The sequence below is a fragment of the Falco cherrug genome, chromosome 3 (assembly GCF_023634085.1).
Source record: "Falco cherrug isolate bFalChe1 chromosome 3, bFalChe1.pri, whole genome shotgun sequence".
Taxonomy (NCBI): domain Eukaryota; kingdom Metazoa; phylum Chordata; class Aves; order Falconiformes; family Falconidae; genus Falco; species Falco cherrug.
In genome coordinates, this window is record NC_073699.1 from 28832245 (window position 1) to 28859967 (window position 27723).

A 27723-nucleotide genomic window follows, 5' to 3' on the forward strand; every position below is an offset into this window, starting at 1 on the left:
TTCATAGAACCACACAATAATTTAGGTTGGAAGGGACCCCTGAAGGTTATCTCGTTCAACTCCCGCTCTACTCCCACTCAAAGTAGGGCCAACTTCAAATTTGGATGACATTGCTCAGTTAGATCATCTGATGATAAAACTGGAAGATTTTGCTAAATGCAGCTTCATGGGAAATGTGGTTGGGAGCCATTCTGCCCTAATAAGCACAATATCCACAATGTAAGTCCCAAAGAAAATGAAACGTACTTCAGAAACACTGCACCTGGTAAGAGCTAAGGCTGCGTTTCAGTTGTTCTCAAGAAAACACTACCAAGCAACATCCAGGTCTTCCTTCTGAACACAGAGGTGAACTGCGCCCTTACAGTTCTTACATCTGACAGGGAGTGCTATTATCAGTAAGTCTTACTACACTGTGCTTCACTCATGTTTGCAGTCCAAATAAAGAACACATGCCAGAGTGCCTCAGAAGTCAGCACAGACCTACTTCATCTCAAACTAATGGAAACATAAAAGACATTCACTTTAACACAGATAAACAGACAGCACATGCACAGCACTGCATTTTGCACAGCACTGTTTTACAGAATATGCATCATAACAGAATATGCATCATAACAGAATATGCATCATAACAGAATATGCATCATAAGCTGACTCGTTCCGAGTACGGGCCCTGAAATGTGCCAGTACCCCACCAGTGCAGTATGTTGGAGGGTGTTGGCACTGCATCGGAACAAGCTCCTCAGCACATACCTTCAAAGGTATGAGCATTAGCACTGCAAGCTTGTAGCGACTAGCACAAAAAAACAGGCAGCCTTCAGAAATAGCTGTGACGTGGCATACTTGCTCTTTTAACATGTCATGATAGGAGTCATTTGGTCTGGGGTGGAGGTTTTACTGCCTTAACTACTCCAAAGGGGAAAAAAAATTTTTAAAATACCCAGAAGTTGGGGAAACAGTTCAGCCAGAACTATGATGGTAAGAGGAGAGGCAGAAGGGAGATTCAGGACAAGCTGCTTTGACCAAATACACTTGACTTTACATAATGCTAACCACAGTGGAGGCTGCAGCATTTGAAAGTAGAAAGGCACAGCATGAGTAGGACCGCTTGGGGACTGATTGCCTGATCACCCTGTTCAATCACCCCTGAAGTCTTACAGTGCTCTCTCCAAGTAACCCTGCTTTTTTTTTCCCCCTCTGCCCCCTCTCATTCCTGCCATTCAATGGTTTGGTTCCCTCAGGCGGTCAAAACAAGATAGACTTTGTCTGCTTTGGTCTTGCCGACTCCTTTGACTGGAATCCGCTGCAGATGGCTGCATGTGTAAACTGCACGTGGGAGGGGAGAAGTGCTTGATGTCTAGACACTCCCACAGATTTCAACTTCAGGCTCCTTGGCATCAGGTATGTGTTCTTCCTCTGCTAAAATCTCCCAAGCATGCGGATGGGGCAGTTGTCGCTGAAATGGGCTTGTAAATACCTTAGATGGGATGACTGGTGAACAGGTCTCTCAAGACAGCACACCAGATTTCGCTTCTCCCTCACTTCTCTCTGACACCAAGACTCAAAAACTGGGGTGTAGGAGTTCTGTGCACTCCTTTGCTGTCACCATAACTATGGCATCTTCACACTCAGGCTGCTTTTACGCATCAGATTAGCTAACATAACTGTTACGTGGGCTGCTATTGTTACTGGATCAAAGAGTGCTCAGCCTTTGAAAAACTAAAGGAAACAAACATTCTGCCACTCCTGAGGAGGTGCAGACCTTGACTTCCTAGCAGCAGAAGGTGGAAAACCACTAAGCACGCATGCAAGGAGCAGCTCTTCTTTGTGACTACTGAGGACCATTTCTTCTGCATGGTCTCCATCCTGCTTCATAGTTTCCACAGCCAAGCCCTAGCAGGCACGAGCCATTGTTAAAAGCTGTGGTACAAGCCTTGCAGCCATTGTCAATACATACAACCACACCCCTGTGCAAGGTACAGAGCTTTCCACATTCTGCAACCTTCCCCAAAACATCTGGAGATCTTCTTACACTCACCAATGTCAAGGACCCTCTGTTTAGCTGTGTGTTGCCGAGAATGCCAGTATTTCCAGTATTTCAGCTGTTCGTCTCTGTTTTTATCCTCACTGAAAACAACCATGACCACGCTCTAAGAAAATCAACACCAGAAGTTGCATTAGTTAATATAATTAGTAGTCAGAAATACAAAAATTAAAATCTCCCATATGCCTTTAATGCTGATCCAGTCACTACCCTTCCCCAGTAATCAGACTGTAAAAGATTAAAGACTCAGGGCAGAAGAAACGTAGTTTTAAAATAATGCAAGGCCTCGGATTATGTTCTTGATAGTCCAAATAAAATGCAATCATATTCTTAGATTTAAGAAGTCTTAAGTTGCCTTAAGTAAAAAGTGGTCATTTCAAAGTCAGAGGATTCCCAATTCCAATTCTGATCCAAGTCCAGTCCAAGTGTTGGAGTGCAGATTCCGTGTCATTCTGGAAGATGACATTACACTGTAAAGGGATGTACTGTTACGGAGCTTAGGCTCACTGGCTAAAGGCAGGACATTTTCAGTTTTAGCATACATAGTACAAATACCCTTCTCGGGAGCAGCACGCTTGCATACATGTATTTAATGACAAACCCAGTGTGACTATTTACTGAGTTTTCCTGAGCTTTTCAGTTCAGGTTCTGAATTCCCTTTGTTAAACTGTGTGATTCAAAGGAAACAGATTGAAAATTCATGCAAAACTTCACATGGGTAATTAAGGCTCTTTAAAAAAGCTCTGCTGTATGCAAGCAAAACAAAAAACACAAAACCATGAAAGAATTTTCATACTAGGTAAACTGAAGTGAAAAGAAATCACAGAGACCAAAAATTCACTTTTAAATACCCTCTTTTGTTCCCATTCTTCCTTTAACCCCAAGTCACTAAGCTCATAAAAAACACCATCAAGCTGTTCCATAAGCTGAGGAACTGGTTCACGATTGATTCATGGTCTGTGTCCCTCCACACAGTCATCACCGCAACCTTTCACATGCTCTGTGACCTTCTCCATTCCATCTATAAAAGGCAAACATCATCGCTGCGTCTTCCGTGTCTAGGTACTGCGTGGGCACAAGGCAGTGTAGGTCGTGGATGAGTCCTGAGTTATGCTTATGCACATTGGCTGGTCATCAGGTATGTGACAGCTGGCCAGCTGATGCATCAATCAGAACTGGCAGTGCAGCCTGTAGCTTTTCCACCGAGGACAGCATTAATCTTTTTTCTCTATGAACCACTTACATGGGACTTGTAGAGGTTTAATACGTTCAAAACCTCTTGTGCCATTGTCAGGTTGGGATGGAATTGGCAATAAATTCAACAGTCGCTTGGCTGGGGGCCTGACAAACAGAACACGATCGTGAAAGTTGTGTGTGGTTTCACAATCTTCTGTAAACTGTACATCCTCCAAAAGAAATGGTTTCCTCTCTCCTTTACAATTTCCACCCTTTTGTTGCCAAGCTTCAAAACTCATGGGGCTGGGCAGTGAACGAAACTTATGAGGACTGGTTTTCAGCCAGATCAGTGAGCTTCTGCCTCCTCTTTCAGCTGTGTAAGTGCTAAAGCTGTCACCACAAAGAGAGAAGGAACATGTAGCTGGCAGGGAGAGAGACTTTTCAGCAGCAGAGAAGTCTTACATCAAGTTCGGCCAACAACAAAACAGCATCATCAGCCTCACGTCCTTAGGAAAGGAAACCAGGCTAAAAATTAACTGCTGTTCAGGTTTACAAATCATTGCCTCTCTTTAGAAAGAATCTCTCTAAACTTCATGTACGACAGAAACATATAGGTTGTTGTCTGCTTCACTGCTCATGTTGGCTTTCATTGGTTCCTTTGACTAAACTCACAACATTTTTATAGTACTTCATTTATTTGGATGGAAACACTTTTGCAGCCTCATACATATGCAGCCCTTCCAGCTTCAGGGTGAAATTTGCAGGGCAGCAACTCTGAGGCTCATTGTTCATTCCAAGGTTACTGGGTTAGGATTTGCTTACTCAAAAACACTACCAGGGAAATCAGGAGGCCTGTTCACCAGGCAGATGTTGCTGAGTACCCAAGCTCCAGTTCTAGCTGCAGAATCTAAGATGCAAATCATCCATTTTGTCATACTTCTGGGTGGATATTAAGTGAAAGCTCCACTTATACAACGTACATGTTTTAAATCTTAGGGCACAAAGGATGGCTTCAACTCTTCACATTTTATCTAAAATGCACTGGAAAGTAGCTGCTGAAGTGCACAAGTGAGTGAAGATGGACTAACACAATAGACGTAGCAGTTCTTTGATTTTTTTCATTAATTGTGCAATGATAAGTTCACCAATGTCAAGTGCAGTATCTGTGCAATTACCATTCTGTCAAACCATAAATTGAGGCAGATATGTATATAATTAACTCATAAGATCAAGATCACACTTTGAAAAAATTGTACCCCAAAATATTTGAGACCACCAATGATATTACTCTCCCACCTTTTCACTGTGCAAAAAAAGTAAGCTTGCTCTATCCTCTCCCACAAGAAAAAAGGTAATTAAAAGCCAGCCAACCACAACTACATTTATCTGCAGGGCTCCGTTCCCACCTAGGAAAGAAAACAGACTATACCCGGACTTTGCTGATGGGATGCCGGAAACATTTGTTGTCACCCGTCTCGCTCAGGGTGATGGCATAGAACTGTCCTTTGTTCAAGTAGGTCATGGGCCCCTCCCCTTGCTTTTGACGCAGAGATTTGGTAGCTTCTAGCGTATACTGAAAAGTGCTGCTGAAGAGACAGGAAGAGAAACACCAATAAAATCCATATCACTTTCTCCATTTCTCTTTGTCCCCATTCATTATGTATTTCATGCATTGTATGAGCAAGGCATAAGAAGTTAATAATAAAATTCCAAGGAAAGGTCACACAGGTATTTTAAAATGCAATTTTCTTTTTTCAAGTTCATCAGATCTGGCAATCAAGCGTAAAACTATCTGGACTTTAAGCCTCTTGGATCAAAGACTACATCTTTACTTTCTCTAAAAAGAATCATCATGAAGTACAAGACTACATACCCCACAGTGAGAGTGTCAAATACCAGGAGGGAATTCAGTGTGATTTGCAGGAAATCAGCTACCTCCACAGACATTTAAACTTAAAAGTGTCACAGAAGCAGACATTAAACAACAACAACAAAAAAAAAAACCCACAAAAAAAAGCCAGAGTAAAACTTGTTGCAAAAGATGGACAAAGACAATGGAAAGTCCAGCTGCTACTTTCAGCACAGTGCAGAGAAGGAATACAACCAGAAGGGACAGTAGGTTCATTTGTTCAAAGGCAACATGCAATTAAGGTTTTTACAAGCTTTCTTTTCACACTTAATCAGACAGAAAAAAATACCTACATTTAGTTGTATCTGCAATCAAGTAACCTCCCTTTAGAAAAAGACAAAAATTAGAGAAAAAGAGTTTGCTCTTGTGTTGGAAGTCAGATTTTAGAAAAGACCCTCCTTCATAGGAGAACTTTCCACCTTTAAAGCAGTTCTCAAACAATGAAAAGTTAAAGCTCCATTGACTAGTGAACTGTTAGCTGAACACAATTCTCACAGAGCCTCTTGCAGTCACATCCTCCAATAATGGGCTTGAACAATAATCCAATAAAAACAATGCCTGCAGCTCCTCACATTCTCTTAAATGAAAAATAATGTTAACCTTGCAGAATAAATCTTCTCTTCAAACTGCATTTGGTCAACCACAGGAAGCTTAATGCAAGGAGTCACTTGCAAGATGTCCTCACAAACTGGAGATAGGGGGGAAGCATTTTCACAAAGGTCCTAATTCAGCAAAGTATTTAAAGCACTGCTGAAGTAGAACCAAAAGGATGAATATGTTGGTCCAAAACAACAGTGTATCCTCAACTTTCTAGTTCAAGCAACTACTTAATCATCATAACACTGCCAAAGCAATATGGAAGTAAGGGGAAGACAAAAGCTTTTTTAACTATGCAATGAAAAAGGGGAAAAAATCATTAAAATGCATGAATATTAATAACATTTAAATCCCCACTTGAAGAGAAGGCAGAAGAAAAAAATAACGCAATCCACTGTCTTTCCACCCAAAGGAAGACATTTCAGACAGTTTGGCATCAATTATTCAGTTTAGTATCAATCATTCAAGCAAATGAAGACAATTTCTCAGGGTTTCCTAGCTTATAAATGGAAATCCAGTCAGTTTTTCTAGTTGTTTAAAAGTTACAAATCAAAGCAAAAGTAAGTAAAAAGCAATCACTAACCTACACCTATCCAACCCACCAATGGCAGTACCAGCATTTCCCAACAGTGCAGTTGCTGCCAACACAAAGACTCTTGCACACAGTGGGAAGGCAGCGCCAAGGGGACTGTGGTCCCCTCCACGGCCACCCACCGTAGTGTGCACTGCCACAGCCCCTCTGTCCTGGGTGCAAGGGGAACAGAGGCTCTGTCAACACTGGCAAGTGGGATGTCCCCATCTAAGCGGACCAAAAGAGTAGAATTAGTGGTGCTGCTGACCCAGCATCCATCCTGCTGCATATGCTTGCCCTATGGATTGACCTCCCATTACTGGTGGGGGCATATCCTCTGATTTAGTGTCACACGAAGGGACTGCAGGCTGCATGCTGCAAGACTGCTGCATGACGCATGCCAAAGCATGCTGAGTGCCCTGGGAGATGCACCTCAACATTTCCCACCAGACAGAAAGCTTAACAAGGATGTGTGCTGAGAAGGGCTTAGGATGAACCAGTCAGACACACAGTGTCTTAACAGAGCTGCCTACAGTCTGCCACGGTCTGGTCTTCTGTTTCCTGGCATTCCGTATGTTTCAGAAAGATGTCAAAAATGTAAATCCCAGACACACTGCACCCGGCCAATTCTGCAGTCTCTCTGTGGTACCACTTGGGAATTTTCTTCCTGTTCCCAGCTGGCAATCAAAGTGTGCCCTGTAGCAGGAAGATTACTATTACCCTTAAAACTTAATGCAGTCACTCAGATGATTATAATACTATTCTGAATCTCACCATGAGTCTTAACTAAAGCCCCATGTAGTCATTAAAGGATCTTCCACCAGGCTTCCAATTACTTTCATATTCACCACTTTTTCTTTTTTTTTTTTTTTTTTTTTTTTCAATCTGAAGTTTTCATTTCCGAGTACCTATAATTTCCAAGTAACTCCCAGGAAAAAAACATTTTGTTTTTCTTAATGTGTATTTGGAGGTTTCATTCTAATGTGGACCTGGGCCATAGCATGAAGGACTTAACATCTGAGAATTGTTAACAATACCAGTGTTTCAAGATTTAATTTTTAAAATACATATATATATATCTATATATATCTCCAGTGTAGTAAGTGAGCAGTCTTTGCTAAGTATCTGTTTCGTATGTACTGTCTATGTAATGACTCAGTTTTGAGCTGACTAGAGTTAATGATTGTTTTAATATTCCTCAGAAAAAAAGATCAAGCTGTAAGGAACCTCCACTACAGAAGCAGTCATATGCCTACTCCAGGAAAAATATGTAGGCATGTTCCTGCTTCTAAAGTGAGGGTAATCTCTCAGATATAAACAGAACTATTCACAAGCATGAAATGAAGCATCGGCTTGTAAGCTTTACTGATCACAGTCTTTATTAGTTAAAGGGACTCTGCGGTGTTTGCCTGTTCTATGCACACATTTTTCTGTGCTTAGGGAGGACACTATTCCTTTCTAACTTCACTTTTTGAAACTTTTTTTTTTTTAAAGTAACACTTTTTGGAATTCTTAGGGGGTTTTTACATGATTTGTAATAGATATGTCATTTACATTATTTTATAGGTAAACATGAAATACAACAAGCAGTGTAAAAAGACAGAGGGTTTCCCATAAAACCTACTAGGAGTAACTAGGAAAAAACAGTAGGGAAAATAAAGGTGAGAAATCCATAATGTTGGTGGAGCCAGTTCAAGCATCCTGGACATATGACCTGTGCATCCTGCCACCCTGAAAGGTGGGGAAAATCTTCCATGACCTGGCTGTCAAAGCTATGCCCTGTTACCTGGGGGCCCTCTCTTAACAGTTTCAATCTTGCATATCTCCAGGCTTCAGAGGAATTACTAACTTAAAACCATGCTGAGGTAAGATAATAGATGACGACATAAGCTGATCAGATATGAAAGCTAACGTGCAGAAGCAGGGGAGAGTGATGCTGGGAAGTATCAAGGAACCCTGCAGGTGCCCCCAGGTGATGAAAGGGAGAGTGGGAAGTGGACACAGGCAGCCTCTCCTTGATACATTCCTACGTGATGCCAGTCAACACATTTCAAAGCTTACGCCATACCTTGTTTGTTCGTAAATATATTCTTCAGCCCCCACTGACACACTGCGATACTTCTGAAAAATAAAAACAACAATTAAATATAGTTTGATACAATCAAAATGTAAATACCAAGAAAAGTAGAATTATATTTATTTAAGGACCCATCAGAAGAAGCCATCCATTTAAAACTCAAAATCCCTAAAAACTGGAGTGGACCCTACATGGTTTTTACACTAGAACCGATAGGAATCATTCATTTATGTCAAGTTTTTTGCGGTTTTCATAACCTAACTGCTACAGGAATGCAGCTGAAAAACATCTTCTGCCTTACTGAACTCCTTGCCTACACATTAGTAGAGTCTAAAACAAGCCTGTAAAAATGTACTCCATCTCAAAGTCGATTTTCAAATGAAATCATAGTTTTCCTAGAGAATTCACTTCTTGTTTTGTTTTACTTGATTTAAAAATATGTGTATGGTCAGCTGTCCTTAAGGCCTACAATGAAATGCTGACAAAAATTTAAATTGGTATACTGTCTATTTTGAATAGGAGTTGTGACGTAGGCTAAGTAGTATACCTTCAATATAAGATTCTGTTTGAGCAAAATGCACACTTTACCATATGAAAGAAGAACTACAGTCACTCTTTAAAAAATTAAAGCATATCTATAAAAAAAAAAAATACATCAAGAGGTGGGATTCTGAAAAAATGAAATATTTTGCACAGGCTAAGCAAGGATTTGTGCTGTCTTCCTGAGCAAATGAGCCTATTTGTACTCTACTGTGTAAGCTTTGCTGCTGCTTCTTGGCTTGCCTTCTGCCTGAAACATACTTTTTGCTGATATCTCTCTGATTCACTGATGGATCATTACATTTAATCTCCAGAATTTCTTTTGTGATCATCAATTAGCAATTAAAAGCTGTTTTGTTTCCAGAAGTGTCAAGCTGAGCAATTTTGAAACAGTTTTTAATTCTACCTTATGCACAACTGTGCCACAACAAATATCCAGTCAGATACTAGTTAAGTGCAAAGGTATTATGTACCAGTTAGGAATATTTCCTGAAGATCAAAAGCCAAGGACCCATGAGCAACAGAACAGATAAGCTAAACAGTCTAAAAATCTAACATCCGAGGGGTATTACAATAAAGATGGTCCCACATCAACATGCATGCTAGAGGCTGACATTGTAAAAAACATTCAGTTTGCTTACCTAGCCTCAAAAACTCTGTCTGTACTGTAAAGGACTAATAAATAAGAATATGAAAGAGATGAGAAAGGTATATTTATGTAATTGTTAAAGTTGTATCCAAAGAATGTAGCAAGTGATTGATCAAAGTGTCCACTGTCAAAGGGGTCTATAAAAACTCAGCACGCCTTCAGTATAACAGGACCAAGTAACTCAATAAACATTTAGAAACGATTTCTAAAAATGTATTCATGATCTGTTTAAAAATTAAGCAGCTATCAGAGTAAATCTACTGAAGCCAAACCCAGCCATTTGCTCCAAGTGCATAGGAAAACCACTAAGAACAACTGTGTTCCTACTTTAAACACTAATTTAGCACAAGTTTCTCTTTTGGTATGTTCTGACATTTTACCTTATGCTCTCCCCACATCTGCTTCATACAGCTATCCCTACCCAAACAGCACATGGCTGCAGAAGCAGTCAGAGCATGACAGGGGTGATGCACAGTCTGGGATTCAGGTAGCCGAGGAAAAAAAACTAGGCAGGCTAAGTGTTGAGCGAGGCTGTTGCAGGAAGGGATAACTCTTCCTGCTCCCATGCCACATGCATGTGAGCATTTGGGGCTGGAAGTCCATTAACAGTGGCACACACCCCACCCAAAAGCTACAGATGGGGACCCAGTTAAAGTTAGTTGTTCAGTCTCCCTGTACTTTTAATAGGGGAGGTGAAAACGCAGAGGAACAAGCACACCTGACAAACCATTCCACCCACTTTTGGCAACTGGATTTGAACTGCCTCTTTCTCCACAGACTGCAGAGAAAGCCTAGATGACAAGTATCATACCCTGTTATTAACCAATCATTTTAAAAAACACGCAACAAAATATGACCATTGTAACGAAATTACCACAACATGGAGTCTGGGGTGCAAAGACATTACCATTGTGACAAGAATTACCATAACATGGAGTCTGGGATGCAAGGCCAACACACAGATGTAAATTCCCTCTTTACCTTCAAGTCAAACAACTTTGCACATCCCTCAGCACTTTGCACGGCACAGCCTGGCTGTTCGGGTAGCTCTCAACAGCACGTCCCAGAACAAGCCATCGTAATGGAATCACACAACTACAGTACCCCAGGGAAAGCCACTCACATAAAGAGCCATTTACCAGTAACAATGAAAAATAGCTGAAATGATGTGATTTGATAATGCAGAGCAGTGCTTCTAATCCAAGATTTGATCTTGCTGATTTTTCAATGGCAAGCTAGATTTCTTCATTAATTATTCATTTAGTTGACCAAAATGTGTTCTATATCTAAAAATGAATTTCACCTCCAGATGTCCTGACCTTTGATGCTTGTGTGGAGACAATTTACTTTTCTATAATACACAAACACACAGCACATTTCTTATATATTGAGTCCTCAGCCTTAACGTAGCTTGCCTTGTACTTTTGTTACATTTACAATTCCATAGAGTTGGAGGAGAAAAATCCAAAGAAAGGTTTTACCACCTAGTATCTCTAATTATTTGCAGAGGTACTGTCGGCTTTAAATAATTTTTACCTTTCTACTTTTCTGGCTTGTTTGCATTATTCTGCAGCAGGCAAAAGCAGCCAGAGGATACTCACCATATTAAAGCTGACTGTATAATTACTTTGCCTCAGTGTAACTGTAAAATAGCTACAAGGTAGCAGCTCCTTGTCTCTCTTCTCATTCCCTACATATACACGCACCTCGGTCTTTCCTTGCCTGTTAACTTTTCCATTCCTCTCTAGTCACTTCATTCTGCTACTTTTTCTGACTTGCCCATGTTACAAAGTAGAGCTTAGTGTAACAGGCAGCTTCTGAATAAATTACTTGGGTTCATCTAGCAGCAGAGGCTGACACTGCTCATTTGCACTTTAGGAAGAACATTGAGAATTTCCCAGTTACAAAGTGGCTGCTATTTCTTACTGTTATGAATAGGTCTGAAGGCAGATCTTGTTAACAGAAAACAAATCCTCTTTCAGAATGGCAACTATCCTCTACTTGACACAATATCCCAGAAGACAAAAGATCTGTATCTCTTACTTTCAGAGTTTCCAATAAACAACTTTAAAACTGTGTTCTGAAACTGCTCATGATGCTCGCTCATAATCAGAGCACAGACTGAGAGGAACACAGCAAGGAGCAGAGATGAATTTGTCGAAACAAGCACCACCATCCTGATGGCTCTTGTGGACAGCTCAGATCTCCTTAGTTTGTTTACAGCTTTTTATTGAGTTCTTAGATGCAAATTTAAGGTGAAAAACTTACTTCTGTTCCTCCGTCTTTGAAGGTGTCGCTGTATGTACTGTCAGGAGTACTGCGCTGGTCATCTTTGAGATAATTTGTGTGGGGAGCAATGTTGGACACTTCGTATGGCTCAAAGATAACCCCTCGGTGCTCCTCATTTTCTCCTCTTGCATAGTGTGCTTGTGGGGTCATAAAAACAGGGGTGAACTCCTCTGCTTTAACCACAGTCACTCCAGTCCCCGTGATGGGCGTTGAGCTCCCAGACACATTTGTGTTGTACTCCCTTTTGGACGACTCCAAAGGGTCTTGGTTCAAGGAAAGGTTAACCGGCACCGTCTTCAGGACTTGCACGCGGTTCTCTCCCCCACTTAAATTACTCTGAGCTTCCGTGGTATTAAGACAATTTCTGTGAGACAAAACCAAAAGTGTTATGAACTGATAAGTGTCCTGATAGAGTAAATCTCTTCCTTAAACAGCTTAATGTTCTTAGATGGCAGGGAAGGAGATCCTTCAATTCTGGTAAACCATTGCCACAAAAAGTAGTACATTAACACATACTAGGCAAAAGACATCATGAGGCAAGCAGAGAAGTCCAGAGCTCTTTAACGACTAGGGAGAGATAATACACTTGATTCCACCTATAATCAGTATGCCTTGTTACAATAAATTCTGGGTATCTGGGGTTGCTTTTGCCTTGGCTTACAATTTGGATGCAAAATCAATCCACCAGTGCAACAGCCTTTAAGCACAAAAGAAGCATAAAGAGTAAGGCAAGGTATGGATTACTCACAGCAGATAATTTGCATGTGAAATAGGCGAAACATCACCAGCAAAATTCATACACTGATGCATGCTCCTTCAGGCTGTTGACAGGCCACTCCTGTTTGTGTAACTCTGGTACCAATGCTCTTCTGAAAGAGCAAGCCCGGGAGTCCCACTGTGTCAGAGTAGATCAGTAACTATAGCGGCTGCAAGGTAACCTCCAGCAGCATTCCCACATCTACCCGTGGTTGCTGTTGAAAGCAATTTGACTGCTGACAGTAGTTGCGGTGACATAAAATTAACTTGTAAACCTTTTAGTAGGTGTAACAAACTGCTTTGTTTTCAACCCAGGAGGTATGTTCTGACATTACAGTTCCTCTCTCTTGGCTTTCTACTGAAGGCCAGTTTTGTCAATCACACTCAACTTAGGAATCTCTCTGGTGTTCGCAGAAGAAAAATTGTACCTCAAAAAAAGCTTCATATTCTATTTTGAAACAGTGAATTCATACTACTACCTATTTAAACTTTCACCTTACACAGCTAGTGGAGACCATCTAAGTCTGTCCCAAATTCACTACATTGAAATAAACCTTGTGTAGCTTCCCTCCCCTATAATTTTACATGAAGGTACATGTAAAAACTTAAGTTTTTTCTACATAAATAGACACTCTCTCTTGCCCACAAGTCTTAAGGAAGGCAAGAGTCAGCTTCTTCTGACTCTTGCAAGTCACTTTTAGCCTACAGAGGAAGGCTGAAATTTGAGATGAGTGAGAAAAACATTTTGAGCTAACTATTTTAAAGTTACTTTATTTGCTTCTGGGCACACCCTAAGTTATGTTAAATAAAACTGTATAAATCAGGTTACTGAGTCCAAACTATTCACTTTTTTCTCTAGAAGTAGTAAATTGAAAGAAAAGCAGCCAATAGCCAACTCTCAGCATAATCTGGTTTCACTAATCTCAGCAGCAGCAAAACAACAAAACACAAACAAATCATGAAACTTTCTACTACTTTGCAATTTGCATGTTTAATAATACTGTTCAATTTTTCTAATAAATTAAAAGGGAGTAAAGTTTGCTTCCCAAAACAGTCTTCATTCTTTTATCTTTTGGAAGAAAACCATAAACCCTCAGGCTATCATAGCTCCTTCAGTTCACAACTGATCAACACTGTTAGTAGCTGGGTGTATGATTTTGAATAATACTGTACCTTTTATCTTGGTCTTCTTGATTATCACTCACTTTGTTAACAGACAACAGCCTTTTATCTCTGGGAACCTGAGAACAATACCAGGCATGGGGTCAGGTAAATGCAACTGTCAGGTATTTGCAGCTTCAGACTGTTCTACTACAACAGCTAGAAAATGTAACCGTATCAGTGTCGGTCTAGTTCACATATGCCAGGAGCTGTTTTGCTTTGGGAGACTGATTATGGACAGAAAGATGATTTCCAAAGGGAAAAAAATGTAGGGATTGTTTTCTTTTCTACTCCTTGGGCACACCAGCCTGGAGCAAAGCACTCTTCTAAATGTCCTTATCTTTGGAACATCAAGCTAGGCCAATCTCGAAATTAAAGCTTATCTTCTCAAAGACACACACACTTTTCACTGAATAATAAAAGATGAGAAGGAAGAAATGATGCTTTGATGAGCTCAGCATGGAGACCCTTTTAGCTCAGAGGAAAAGAGTTTTCAATCAAACCACAAGCACCAGCTAAGTCTTCCTATTATAGAGCAGTCTGGAGGGTGCAGGACTCATACCTAAGGGAAGTTTGTGGATCCTTCCCTTTCCTAGCATGGGGACAGGTCAGAGCATGCTGGCATGTCATCAAAGAAAACTGACTTCTGCTTTGCTGAGTGCATCATACTTCTCACGAAAGCCATGAGAAGTAAAAATCCAGTCAAATCTGGCCCCTCGACAGACTCCAGAATTGACACCAAGTGACTTAAAAGACTTGTCTTCCCACATACCAGTTTCCTGACACCAGCATAGATATGAAATCACCAAGGGCAAAGTTGCTGCCACAACCGTATTTTTCTTTTCTTGCTGAACCAGCAATTTGAGAGCTAAAACTTGTATCTTTTAAAAAAGAAGGTATATCCACTCCATCACAGCAGTTAACTCAGGATTAAAGAGCAAGAATAGACCTAAGAATGGGTTAAAGAGGTGCCTTTTATCTTTAAAGAAACATCAATATCTGAATTTGGAGGAAAACAATACTAGAGTAGCCAAGTTAACATCAGCTGTATCTGCAAGACAGCAGCAGAGTCAGAGCCTTTCCTTCTCTTAGAGGCATCCTCTTTCCCTATTAAGCATCCTGCTAGTTAAAAAACCTCTTGCATATATTTTAGAAGTGGGATCCAAGCCACAGTTTGCACATGTTGATTCCCTTGTTAATATCATATATTTATCCCTGAAGTAGTGTCTATGTTTAGATAAGTATCACTACAAGGGAAAAAAAAAAGTTAAGTTCAAATAATTCCTGTTGAGTGGAAAAGGTACTTAAAAAAACATCAGCCAGCATGTCAGAACACAGAATGAATGAGCCAGATGATAAATAAGGGCAATTCAAGAGAGTCTGGTGCACTGGAAGTCCTCCTCTACACTTTCACATTACAGCACAGAGGTTTAAGTTAGGTTTTAAGTTCCTGACTGAGGGCATCAGCGAGAGTTACCCTTTTCTCCCAGTTTAAGACAGAAATAGTTATGATTGAATGCTCGACATGGCTTTGAGGTTAACACAGTTTATTCCATCTGAACCCCAAGTCTTTTGCAACTGCCTGGTATAAGGAATAGATGTGTCTCTTAGAACATACTTTTGAGAAGGAAAAGGGCTGTTCTCTGATTTTATTTTTAAAATCCAGCAGATTAATGACCTGCTACATACAAAGGTATTACTAAGACAGAAGCCAACACTTCAGATGCTCATGCACATCCTGAATTCTACAAATCCACATTAACTTTGCAGACTCTGGCACTGTGGTAACGCTGTCAAGTAAAGAAAAAGACCTTTCTTTCTCGTTCAGAAAAGCTTTTCTCTACTAAAAAAAACCCACAAAAGCAAGGAACATCTCTTGAAATATAATCAGTAAAGAAATTAAAACAATATTTAACCATAAGGTTAGTATATGGCCTCTTGACTACAACCCCTTCTCCTGAACACGCATTTAATGACTGTAGCATAGACTAAAAAAGAGCACTCTCTAAAAGCATTTATACTAATAAATACTAAAAGTAAAGGGTTCCAATTTTAGATTTCCATTCCTGCTACTTCTTCATGAATTACAAGGGGAGCTGGCATTGTTCTGCTGGCTTTCACAGAAGATCATCTGTCCAATGGAGGCATAGGTGGCTTCAGGAGTACTGAGACAGTTTAATCGAAATGAACAATTTCACACTTTAGTGCTTGGTAGGCAACACTGATTCCATTTGCAGCGTACAAGGGGGTCAGCCTGGGTTTCAAAGTGAAATTTCCACATTACACAGAAATGCACCCTGTAGGACTCTCCTCTGATTTCAGCAGAAATCTCGAACATAGCTCCACTTAAAACACTACGAAACATATGAAAAAGAAAGGTGGTATCAAAATGGTAGGTAAAGCCCTGGGCTTACAACCCGCACAAACTGAAACTGTGTGTCAGTGCTTCCCTATTAATTCACTTTGATCTCTGTCGTTATGTCCAGCTCCATTTCTGTCCCACACCTTTCTATTTAGACTGCAAACTCCCAGTGCAAGGGCTAGACCTCACTGTATGTTTGTATGCAGCCTACTGCAATCATTATACAAATAAAAACATGGGAAACTGTCAGATGAGAGATACTCCAGTTAAAGAGCAAACTGAAACATGTATGGAATGAATCCGAAAAGCAGACAAGCCTACAGGTGGACAAGGCTTCCCCTTTTCCACTTTTTAAAGAATACTGCAAGTATCTGAGCACAAATAAAAAGGGGGCTAATTCATCCAATGCTCTTGAAAGGGAAAAACAAGAATGTTAACCTCAAAAAGAAATCATGATTGCAAATTTAATACAGGAAAACACATCAGAACAGCCTGAGACAGTCTTCCTAAAACAGAAAGGGTGCTTGATTCAAGTAACAGAGAGGAAAAAAAAGAGGCGGTGACTTCTGTCTTTGAAAACTGGCTCTTTTGATGCCTCAAAGCAGTTCCCTGCTAGTGCAGCAGGGAAAAATAATGGTGGAGTTACCTACTTTATAATAGTCATACAATAGGCCAAGAGCAGCAGCACTGTCCTCATCACCATTTATGCTCATCATAGCCTTGGTAGCTGCTGTTAGGGGATTCTCCAAATACGACTTCCAGGCTTCATCTTCGCTGGTGTAGGCTCGTCTGGTGTTGAATGAAGTGTCATTTGGCACTAAGGCCACAAGTCGCTTGTTACTGCATAGACAGGAAGAATAAAATGGTGATCCAGAAGCGATTACTTTATTCACAAGGCATGTTAAAGAACATCACATAGCTCAATGAAAGTGATACGATTACATCAAGTAAGCATCTCTGCATTAAACTTGGTGACATACATATTTATCAGTATTAGGTATCCTCACTACTTAACCAGAAAAAAAATTAAATGTCTGCAGACCTTGTCATAATAATTCAAATGTATTTTTACTCATATACTGATAGAGCTATTCAAAACATTTTAAAACTTCTTGGAAAAAAGGAAGTAACAATATAAGAACACTTTGCCCCAGTATTTTTGCTAGATGTACACTTGATTAGGGAAAAATACATTTAACTGAAATCAGTTTTTATAAGAAGACCTGAATGAAGAAAAAAAGAAAGAAAAAGTATCTGATACTAATGTAGTGTTCACCTAAATAGAGTGTAGTTCAGTATTTAATAACTGGATACACCTTATAATTGAGCTATTCTCTGTTTTTGGAATGCAATTGTCTGTAATTTCAGAGAGGTTTGCTGTAACAGGACATGAGCAATGCATCCAGGGGATGGAGCAGAAGTCAACATACTTGGTCTGAATTCACACTTTATCACTCACCACATCTAGTTAACAGACCCATGGCAATACACACAAGACCATTAGTAAGTGGGATTTGCAGCAGAGCAGTTTCCTCCAGCCTAAAAGTGGTACAAACTGACCAGTCCCTGTGTGTATCACAAGAGAAGCTGCTACACCACAGCTATGGCTGAAATTTCCAGTATAATGGAAACACAGATAGAAGATAATAGCACCTGCTTTTGTAAAATGTTCAATAAACTTATGGATAAAAGAGCCACGCAAAAAAAAAAAAAAAGTTGCATTCCTATTACACGAGACAGTAGGCAAACAGACTAGGCAGGGAAATTGTGGAGCAAGGGGTGTGCTGCTTAGTGGGTGTTGCAAGGGCACCATCAAGAATCGTGGCTCAAGTTACAAGGATCACGATGAAACCTTTAACACATTACACCTAACAAATTTAAAAGCTGCAAAGATGGCAGAATAACTGAACATACTGACTTAACTGGCAAAGCTAGCAGTTATTCCCAGTGACCTTCATAGAATATTTCTTGCTATCTTCCACATAAAACCCTGTTGATTATTCACCTCCTCTTTTGGCTCCCCCCTAACTGCAGCCGTGGCAGCTCCACAGACCTAACCCAACCAACTACTCCTGTTGCACAGAGAGTGACATTCAAACGCTGTGCAACCAAGCCTTTTATTTGATTTCAGAAATAGGATTTGATAAAAGCATAACTGAACCCACACAGTAAATGCTCTTGGATGCCAGGAATGTGTCTTGCCTGGCCCCCAAGCCACAGTGACCAGCAGGCCGGGGCTTCACCCAGCGCTCCACTGCTGCCTGAGCTCAACCTGCAAGGTGCGTGCTCTGGTGTTTAAGGAAAAGGAGGGAGGTGGTGGAGATTATAATCTCTATGGTACAGAGCGCTGTTTACAAGTTTCTTTATTTAATGAAAAACAAAATAATCCATCTGGTACACAGAGGACAATTTTACGAGCTCTGTGGGGGAAAAGAGCATTTCATAGCTTTGTATCACAAAATACAGCCAACAATTATAGTTCAGATTGTATTTTCCTTTCACCTAAAATATCTGGATTTTTAGATGCTTCCTTTCTTTTCTGAGGGCCTTTCTATCTGGCCTTTTGCTGTCTCATAGAGATTTTCGTCCTTGTTTCTACATACACATTTGTGTTGTTACAGGTTTGCTTCACAAGTGAAGCTGAAGCATAAATTAGAAGCCCAGGGAAAGACAGAGAGCTGCTAGGCCCGCTTGCCTTTTCAATACCCTATTGTTAGCGACTCAAATCAGATTTGCAACAGCCCCGCTGTTTGTGCCAGAGGTAGCTGAGGGCCTGTTCCCACTCTGGAGCAGCCAGTTCTCCCTGGCTCAGAGGCAATTATTCCAGGCGAGGATTCTCCTTTCCTCAACAAAGCTCCCCTTCAGCTAAACCTGGGCTGTTTCACCGCATGGGCAGCTGCCCATTGCAATGCACGTAACGCTGCTCGCTCTCCTTCCTGTAGCAATCTTCCCTTACAATCAATAACCGCCTTTTGTTACTCGGAGCGCTCACAGCCATGCGATAGTCATAACTGGTTTATGAGCACTACAGGCAGACTGTGAGGTGCACTTTAAAAACACACCTTTTAAGAGCTGGGCTGTGCTTGTCTGCAGAAATGCTGGAGGGGAGGAGTCAGTCTCTGCTGCTCTAATTTAGTCGCAGCTATCTTAAAGGCACGAAGAAAGTGCTGTCCCTCAGAGGTGTTTTATACAGCCGCGTTGGGGAAAAGCTGGAGGGGATAAACACTCTAGGAGCAGCCACTCTGTGAGTAAACAGTAGGGATGGCTGGAAAGGCACAGGTGCATAGACCTAGAGCCTCCCCAACATCTCCCCAGAGCACATTTTCTCTAAACCCCAGGTTTTCATGTTTAAAAACTAAATATCTGTCTCCTCTGGCTTGAGAGATGGTCTGCAGCATAATCAACTGACACACTAATTGTGTTTACTCTGCAAACAGACCGAAACAATAGCACTAAGAAAAATAAAAAACTTCCTCATCACCCCCATCCCTGTAATCAGCTCTGTGGGAGGTTAATGGTCAGACCTAATTATCATGATTTAACATAGTCAATCATTTCAAAGATTATATCAAAAGCAGTCAGCCAAAACAACTGCGCTTGCTTTAAGAAAAATCCTCTATTAATTAAGGTCGTTTGGATGGGAGGGAGGGTTTCTCTTAAGAAATCAGACTTGTGCGTGCGCACGCATTCCCTTTCCTTCTCCACGACTGCTGAACCTCCTGCACCATTTCAGCCCAATATGACAACGGGGTAGCAAAGTCCCCCATAACCAGAGGAGTTAAATATTTTATATTTTAATATATGCCAAGAAAACTCAACCTCCTGAGCGAGGCTCTGCACAGGTAAGCTCCCCTGGACTAGTGAGGAACCCTTCCATGCCAGGGCACCCCCAGCTGTTCCAGCTGTGTAACCAATGACAGCAGGCAGCTGTCAGAGTGACTCTGGTGGCATCTGGACTATGGGGAAGACAAAAGGCAACACCTGCAAGAAAGGTAAGAGCATTCCCACTGGAGAGAGCTGCTCTTAACATCCCACCTGTGAGAAAAGCCTCAGTTGGAGCCTGCAATTAGCAACACATCTACAAATCTTATCAAAAGCTACAAATCCATCAGTGACCACATTCACAGAGAACCACTCACATAAGGAAGACGACCAAGATTGCAAGTGGGAGACTCCTATTCAACCTGACCGGCAGTGTCAGCAAATATCTGCTGTTGACCCAGGCACATCTAAAACAGCCTGCCGAGGAGCAGAGAACAAGCCCAACCCTGACCTGCCTATTCCTCGCTCCAGCTAGCCCACCACCCCTCCGCCTGGTAGTTGGGATGTGCACTAACCAGAACACCGCTAGCAGGGACATGCCTGTACAAGCTGCAAGCACACCATTATTTTACCATGGAAATACAGCTTAACAATTGAGGATGCTTTGTGTCTAAAAAATACATGTTTCCTTTCAAGCTATTAGTTGATCTCCTAATGACTGCAAAATGTGGCAGCTGTTTTATGTTAAACAATAGTAGGTGGTTATGTGTCTTAATGTAGAGGTGTGTGAGGATGAAAGGTATTTGCTGAAGAATGGTCTAGCTTAGAAGCCATACTGCCCCGACACCTGAGTGTTTATGTCAAGACTAAATCGGTCTTTATTTTGCAAGTTCTTTATTTCCCCCTCAATCCTTTAGTAGAGACTTTCTTCTTTGTACCATCTTACCTGATTTGCGTGCTTTCCTTGTAAGAAAAGATATACGTAAGTTTTTCAGATTTATACCAGTTATGGCGATTTCTGCATCCGGTAAACTGGTATTTTTGAACTTATTTAAAATTAAGATTATGGAATTTTATAAAACCTATAAGTGTAGTGTGTAAACAGAGATAGAAGTCCAAAACTGCACTCAAGTCATTTCAATTACTGCAGCACAAAAACAGAAGTTAGACAGGTACATTGTACTTAATACAATAAAGTAGCTGAATGGAAAGGGCTGGCCTTTCAAGCTCTTCCTCAGATTAGAGATAATGAACTTTCAACAGCCAGCACTTGGGGCTATAAAATCATACTACAGGCAAATTCTCACCCAACTTGATGCAATTTGTGAATCAGCTTACACAGAACCAGAAATGCCCATTAACACATTTGTAAACCATGGTGAAAACTGCAGCTCTGTGACCAGAGCTTGCTTTTTATTCAGAATCAAGATGTCCTGTCTGCCAGTCTCTCTCAGCCAATTTTGATATTCAAGAGCTTTCTGTTGAATTTGCAAAGTTCATGCAGCCCTCAACCTCTCTGCTAAATTTGTCACTGAACATAAAGTAGACTGATGCAGCCATGCTGCATCAAGTGCAGCTGCATCCTACTCCCCTTCATAATATTACATCCAGATCCAGTCAGTGCTAGTGGGGAAGAAAGTCTCATCCTGCCCGTCCCCAACTTTTGCCTTGCCTAGGAAACTCACCCCTGAAATCCAAAGCAGACTGGTGAAAGTGCCAAGGTGGGCATCTAGCCCAGGCATTTCCTGGTGGTCTAGGTTTGGTGGGGTTTTTTTGGTTCATTTTTGGTTGGGGTTTTTTTGGGTTTTGGTTTGGTTGGTTTTGGTTTTTTGGGGTTTTTTTGGGGGGGGCACGGCAATTGTTTTTTTAAAATTTTTTTTTTTTACTTTTTTTTTAAAAAAAAAAAAAAGTTGAAAGAACAAATGCAAAGTTGTAAGAATTGAGCTGCTCCATGCACATCCCTGCAGACTTCTTTGTCCCCAATAAGTATTAGGACCTCCCGCTCTCTGCAAAGGCTAGGTGCCTGATCAGAACACAGCAAGCAATGTGTGTGAGCAGCAGAATAGAAGGAATCGCTGTTCCCAGGTTTCAGCCCAGGCCTGAGCCTGCCTGTTCCTACACCTGTGAGACAATAGCACCGAGCACATCCGTGCACATCCTCTGCAAACTGTTCCTTCAGGAGAGGAGACAGGAGGCTTCAGTCCATACAGTTGCTAAAAGCACACAGAATTTTAGCACCAGTCAAATAACTGGAAAAGGCAAGGCAGTCATGTTGTCTTGGCTCCCAGCTGAGCACATCAAGGCCATAGGATATTTATCATAAGCTCCTTTTTAGCTGGATGATAAGAAGGTACACAGGGCACCTATCTCCAATTTGGAAACCCCGGGAGAAACACAAATTCTAAAATGAGATGCTAGCCAAAGGGACCACTTCTACGTTGCATGTACACCATGCACCATGTTGCATCCTGGATTTCTGATCCCTCAAGTGTCCAGATCAGCAACCCAGCTGAAGTATGCTGTGACCCAACATGCTTTGGAAAAAACACCTGCCTGCTTAGTCTTTCCTCTATTGCAAAATAAGAAATGGGGAAGTTGAAGAATGCTCACATTTCATTTGGCATAACAGAAGGTACAGGAGTGCTCCAGCCACATCCAAGAGCTGAAGCTTCCACTTCAGTTTGTACATAGCTAAGGAGGGCAGAGTGGGATCATTTATATCCATTTCAGTAGCTCTAAAGCCCTTTGTAAGTTTATTTTACACTTACACAAATCTCAGTTCAGCTATAAGCCTACTATAAAACAGATCTAGAACAGATGTTCATGCAATTTTTCTTACAACTAATGTACACACATATGAATTCACAGACACAAATTGAACAACTGTGACCACTTAAAAAGCAGCTAAGAACAGATCCCACAGAAGCTGGGTAAGTTAACAAACTTTAGATTCCAGATCATAAATTTCTGTCTGTGCCCATTATACAAAGAAGTATAAATCAAAGCTAGACCTAATGCTTGAAACCATTTGTTTTAAAAATTCTAACGTTAGCCCAAATTGACTACCCTCAGCATACTGCTTTGCTTAGACATCAAGTTATTTTTTTTTAAAAAAAAAAAACAAAACACAACATGGGTGACTTGCTACAGGTTTTGATTTATTTAGTTAAAAAAAAGTTTAGATTCCTCAGGATTTACTGCCAAAAGTATAATTAAAAAGTCAGCAACATTGTTGTTTCAATTAGATAATAGTGTTCCCTTAAAACTACAAAGGAACATAAATGTTTAACGAACAGGAAAATTATGGCCCATGTGTCTTGGTATTTTGTCTTTCATAGCCAACAATCACATGATTCCCAGAAGCACAAATAGGTCTCCAAAACACACTTAGCCCAATCCAGTGAGCATATAAATATACAAATGACTCAATAGTGAGGGAAAATCAAAGCTTTTAGACCACCAGGAAGTAAGAAGATAAGATGCCCTCTGGCCCAGCCAGCAGTCCATACCAAGGGAAAAACTCCCATTAAAGAGGCTGAGTAATTTTACCTACTAATGAACACAGTTTGGGACTCTTGCAATTTTGGGACAATTATTCTTTTTGAACACAAGACAAATCTGAACAAGATTACACATGTTAAATGATTAAAAGAAATTATTTCACCTTTAAAAAACACTCTGAGAGGAAGTAAAATAATATATTGAGAGCTGAAACAGTGAATGGCAAAACAGACTAGTTCAACAGTTAGATGCTTACTAGAAGTTTTATTTGTTTTTACTCAGAACCAAAATAACTTGAGCATGTAATAGTGATTAAAAAGATTAAAACAAATAGGTGATTCATTAACATTGACAAAAAAGTATTACTGTGTATGTCAAAGTGGAAGCACAAAAAAGAAATCTGACACAAGGATTAAATACATAAATGCCTACTCAGGTTCAAGTAAGCAATTACTCACCGAGACAGACTTTTTATACTATGATTTCAGAGACTTTTTTTGTTTCACTTTTAATTAAATATTATTTCTACCAGACAATCTTTTGTTATTAGTGCACTGAGCCTGTTGCTTTTTTTTTTTTTTTAAACAAAGCAGGAAACAGTCTCAAAATAAAGCAGGTTTCAACGTATTTGTAAAAAACCTCTGACATCTCAAAAAAACGAGGATACTCTGGAGTTCACAACATTACTGCAGTAGCTAACACAGTTGATCAGAATTAGCAATTACTTAGCAGCTTCATACCAGGCTATGGTCTGTTTTGCTAAGAAGTGTACTTTCAGCATGCCAGCACCCAAGGTTGTTTCAGCTGACTTGGAACAGCCAGCAGTAGGCTTTAAAATTAAAAACAGGTCATGACAAGGCTTCCCAGACCTGCTGCATTTTAACCTGACCCTTGGCCCTGTGGCTCTTGTTCATTCATTGCTTCCACAGAGTAAATGGAAACGGAATAGCTACTGCACTGATAGCACTGATTGCTGTTTCTTCAGAATATGAAATCTTTCACACAGTCAGAAGGAGAACACGAATTCAACAGCTGGGCAATCCTGGAAGGTAAGACTTCCCAAAAGTATTTTTAAAAAGCATACAACACCAAAAATATACTTTACAAAACTAAAATACAAAAATATCATTATCTCCCACTATGAGTAAAATTAACAAATCTACAGACACAGGTAATCTTCAGAGTTGGAGACATATTCTCAAGCTACAGGTATGTTGCAATATTTGACTTCTGCACTGTTCACATGCACTTAATATGGTTTCCTTAGTTAAATATTTCGTAAGCAACAGTTCTCTTCTTTGCAAAGTTAGTGCTATTCAAGAATAGGACAGTGTCCCAGTATACATCAGTATCTGTAATACTTAATTATCTTCTTTTAATTAGCTACTACTGTCCTAATCACTGATTTAAAAGCTAATGAAGATTCATCTCAGGATGAATTCCTAGATCAGCATTTGAAAGTGCTATTTTGTGTGTGTGCACATGTACAAAAAAAAGGGCAGCTTAACTGGCTGCTCCATAACCATGGGGAAAAAAAAATTTAAGGTAACCAATCAGCAGACCGCACTGGATTAATATTTGTGAAAATATTTGACAACAAATGTCAACTGGTGTAATATTGTTTCCCCTTCAGATGTCCCTGCCAGAAAGAGAACGATGATGTTCCTGCTGACCCTTCCACAGGGAAGAGGTTACACGACCATTACAATCAAGTGACCAGGGAAAATCCCCTCCCTCCTGTTCTGCTTTGATCTTCAGTCTGGTCTTAAGACTTCAGCACCAGAGAGACAGCAGTGTTAACAGTGAGACGTAACCATTTGATACCCTTACCTCTCTCAGTTAAACTTATGGTTGCAAGTTCTATGCGGTTCTGCATACCAATTTTCCATCTTCTTTGCACAGAGATGGTTTTCCAGGGATCATTCATGACAGCACATCTGACGCTTGTTCATGACAGCACATCTGACATTTGCAAAGAGCAAGCACTAAACACCTCCAATTCCTGTTTCTCCTCTCATTCCAAGATGAGTAACACTTTGGAAAAATCATCTCAGTGGATACCCTATCCAGGCACTCAGCAGTGGAGGAGTGGGGGTGGGGGTGAGAAGAAAAAAAAAAGTAGCCTGTGACCTAATTGCCACTCGGCATCTGCTGATGGGAAACATGTTTGGCCCTCCAAAAGAAAAATCAAGAACAATTCACAGAATCACACTGTAAACTATAAATGTCCTTTGCTGTTATAGTACTAGATGCTTAAGTTAAACAGCACAAAGGCAAGACATCTGCATTTACACACTGAGGAAGAAATAGGAAACCAGGGCAAAATTACTCTGTGAAGAGTCCAAGATCAACTTCTGCCACAGACGGTACCAAGTAGTATGCTGGATGTGAACATGCCTCCACCGACACACAGGAGCAGGTCTGAACCCATTCCCACCAGGCTCGCTCTCCCCTCAGTTATTTACCCACAAGCACATGCTCAGCTGCAGACCCAGGCTGCCCCAAGTCCTCCTTAATGTGGTCAGTCTGAGCACGCCCCAGCCCCATACACCTGGTGTCCCGAGCAGCTCTTGCACATACTGGGGATGTTGGGAGCCTGACCAGCCTGACTGGCAGGCAGTCACGTGGCTGGCCAGCTAGCAAGAGCCACAGCACCAGCACCCTTCGGCCTGCTACCAAGCCGCCTCTTCATGCTGCTGCGGTCCCAGTCTATGTAGGACTCACGACTTCGCACAACACCAGCAGTGGCAGGGACAACTATGGCATTTACCAGGCAGATCCCAAGTGGTTGTACAATTGCTCTTCCTCATCCAGGCAACCTCTAAACCCCTGTTAAGTCTCACAAGTATTCAGGTCACCAATTAGCTCCACTAATGCACTACAGCAATTAATCTGAAGTTCTGTGGTGGTAATTTTTTTCTGTACACTACCATAAGAACAATTATTCAGCCTATAAATGCAGAAGTGAACACTGGAACCATCTTTACATCCTGCAAAGGGGATTATGCCCTTCCGGCCTCTGCTCAGCCCCTAGGGTCCCCTCATGGTGGCTCTGGGAATGGATGGTAACTGAAACAGCTGCATGGACCTCCAAAACATCCACAGCAAGGCAGGGACACACATTTCCTTCTGCAGAGGTTCTACTTCCAACAGTTCTTTCTTTAACACCTGCCATTTTCTTGCAACCTCTCTGCATATGAAGAGCCCAGACCAATGAAAAATGGATGTTAAAAATAACCTCCAAGAGGAGATCACGCTACTCTCAACACTCCCCTCAGCTAGTTCTCTGGCTGCACAAACAGCTCCACTGACACAGCTGAGAGGGTGGAATGGAGGCAGGAGTGCCTAAGTTGGCACTACCTCTGAAAAATGCAGGTGAAATCATGCCTTATCTCTTCTGACCAAGGAGTTTGTGGAAGCAAGCAGGTAAGACCCAGCTTAGGCAGAAAGACTAAAGGGAAAGACAGGAAGATATGCACACTATTGTAAGGATAACCTCCCCTTCCAAGACCCTCAGCATTAGAATCAAACAACTTGTTCTTCAGCATTTTCATCTGACTGTCCGCCTTCCCCCCTCACAGCTGATGGTGCAAAGTAGCACCCCTGTCCCTGCTCCTCCCTTCAAAGAGGGACACTGCAGGCAGCTCTGCAGAGCCACTGCGCAGCAGGGTGTACCACCTCTCCAGAACACCCAGCAAATCCCACCAGAGGATGAAATAGGAAGATATTTTTTTCCATGCTTTCTATATCCCCTCAGCTGCTTAGTCCTCTACATTGGCACTTTACTAGCACAAACCCCACAAAAACATGTCCGATGACACTGACAAATTAACTGACCTCAAAATAATGAGCTTCCCTCTCCAGTCTTGCCTGTAGGGAAGATCTGTTTTTAAGTAAAAGAAAGGCCATGTGGAGGAGAATAATATTGTACTCTCTGGATTAGGTTTTAATTGGATACAATTAAAGACAAAAAAAAAAAAAAACCAACAAAAAAAAAAAACTTCCCATGCACACTCCCCCCAAGTCTAATATCTCATTCCACCTGGTCATCTTTTCTGAAAACAAATGTACTTGTCTTCTCATGTTACACTTTTGTATAGAGAGCCCAGCAGATTTCTTTTTATTCCCTTTTCAAACTCTTAGCTACCCCCTATGAATTTTCTAAACACCTTAACCAGAAAGAGATCACAGGCATACCTGCAACGGGGGAAGTGCTGTTACATGAGGGTACGTGCTCTGCAGTGCTCTTACATGCCTCACAGCGGTAACAGCCGCAGCACTACACAGAGCAGGGGATGAAGCGCGTTACTGCTCCAGTCTCAGTAGCTT

At 41.1% G+C, this 27723-nt stretch overlaps 1 protein-coding gene across 4 annotated transcripts in view; it reads right to left on the reverse strand.

The window, feature by feature from the left end:
- GRHL2 (grainyhead like transcription factor 2) overlaps positions 1 to 27723 on the reverse strand; it is a 71586-nt gene that overhangs the window by 41179 nt on the left and 2684 nt on the right. For 3 of the 4 annotated variants that reach the window (XM_027804151.2, XM_027804096.2, XM_014277046.3), the window contains exons 2-7: positions 16782 to 16971; positions 13782 to 13849; positions 11832 to 12216; positions 8366 to 8418; positions 4650 to 4806; positions 2039 to 2150 (exon numbers count right to left, since the gene is read on the reverse strand). In XM_027804151.2, coding sequence (XP_027659952.1) covers positions 2039 to 2150; positions 4650 to 4806; positions 8366 to 8418; positions 11832 to 12216; positions 13782 to 13849; positions 16782 to 16971 — 965 coding nt within the window. The remainder of the gene's footprint in view (positions 1 to 2038; positions 2151 to 4649; positions 4807 to 8365; positions 8419 to 11831; positions 12217 to 13781; positions 13850 to 16781; positions 16972 to 27723) is intronic. The other variant, XM_027804200.2, reaches the window with a different exon arrangement.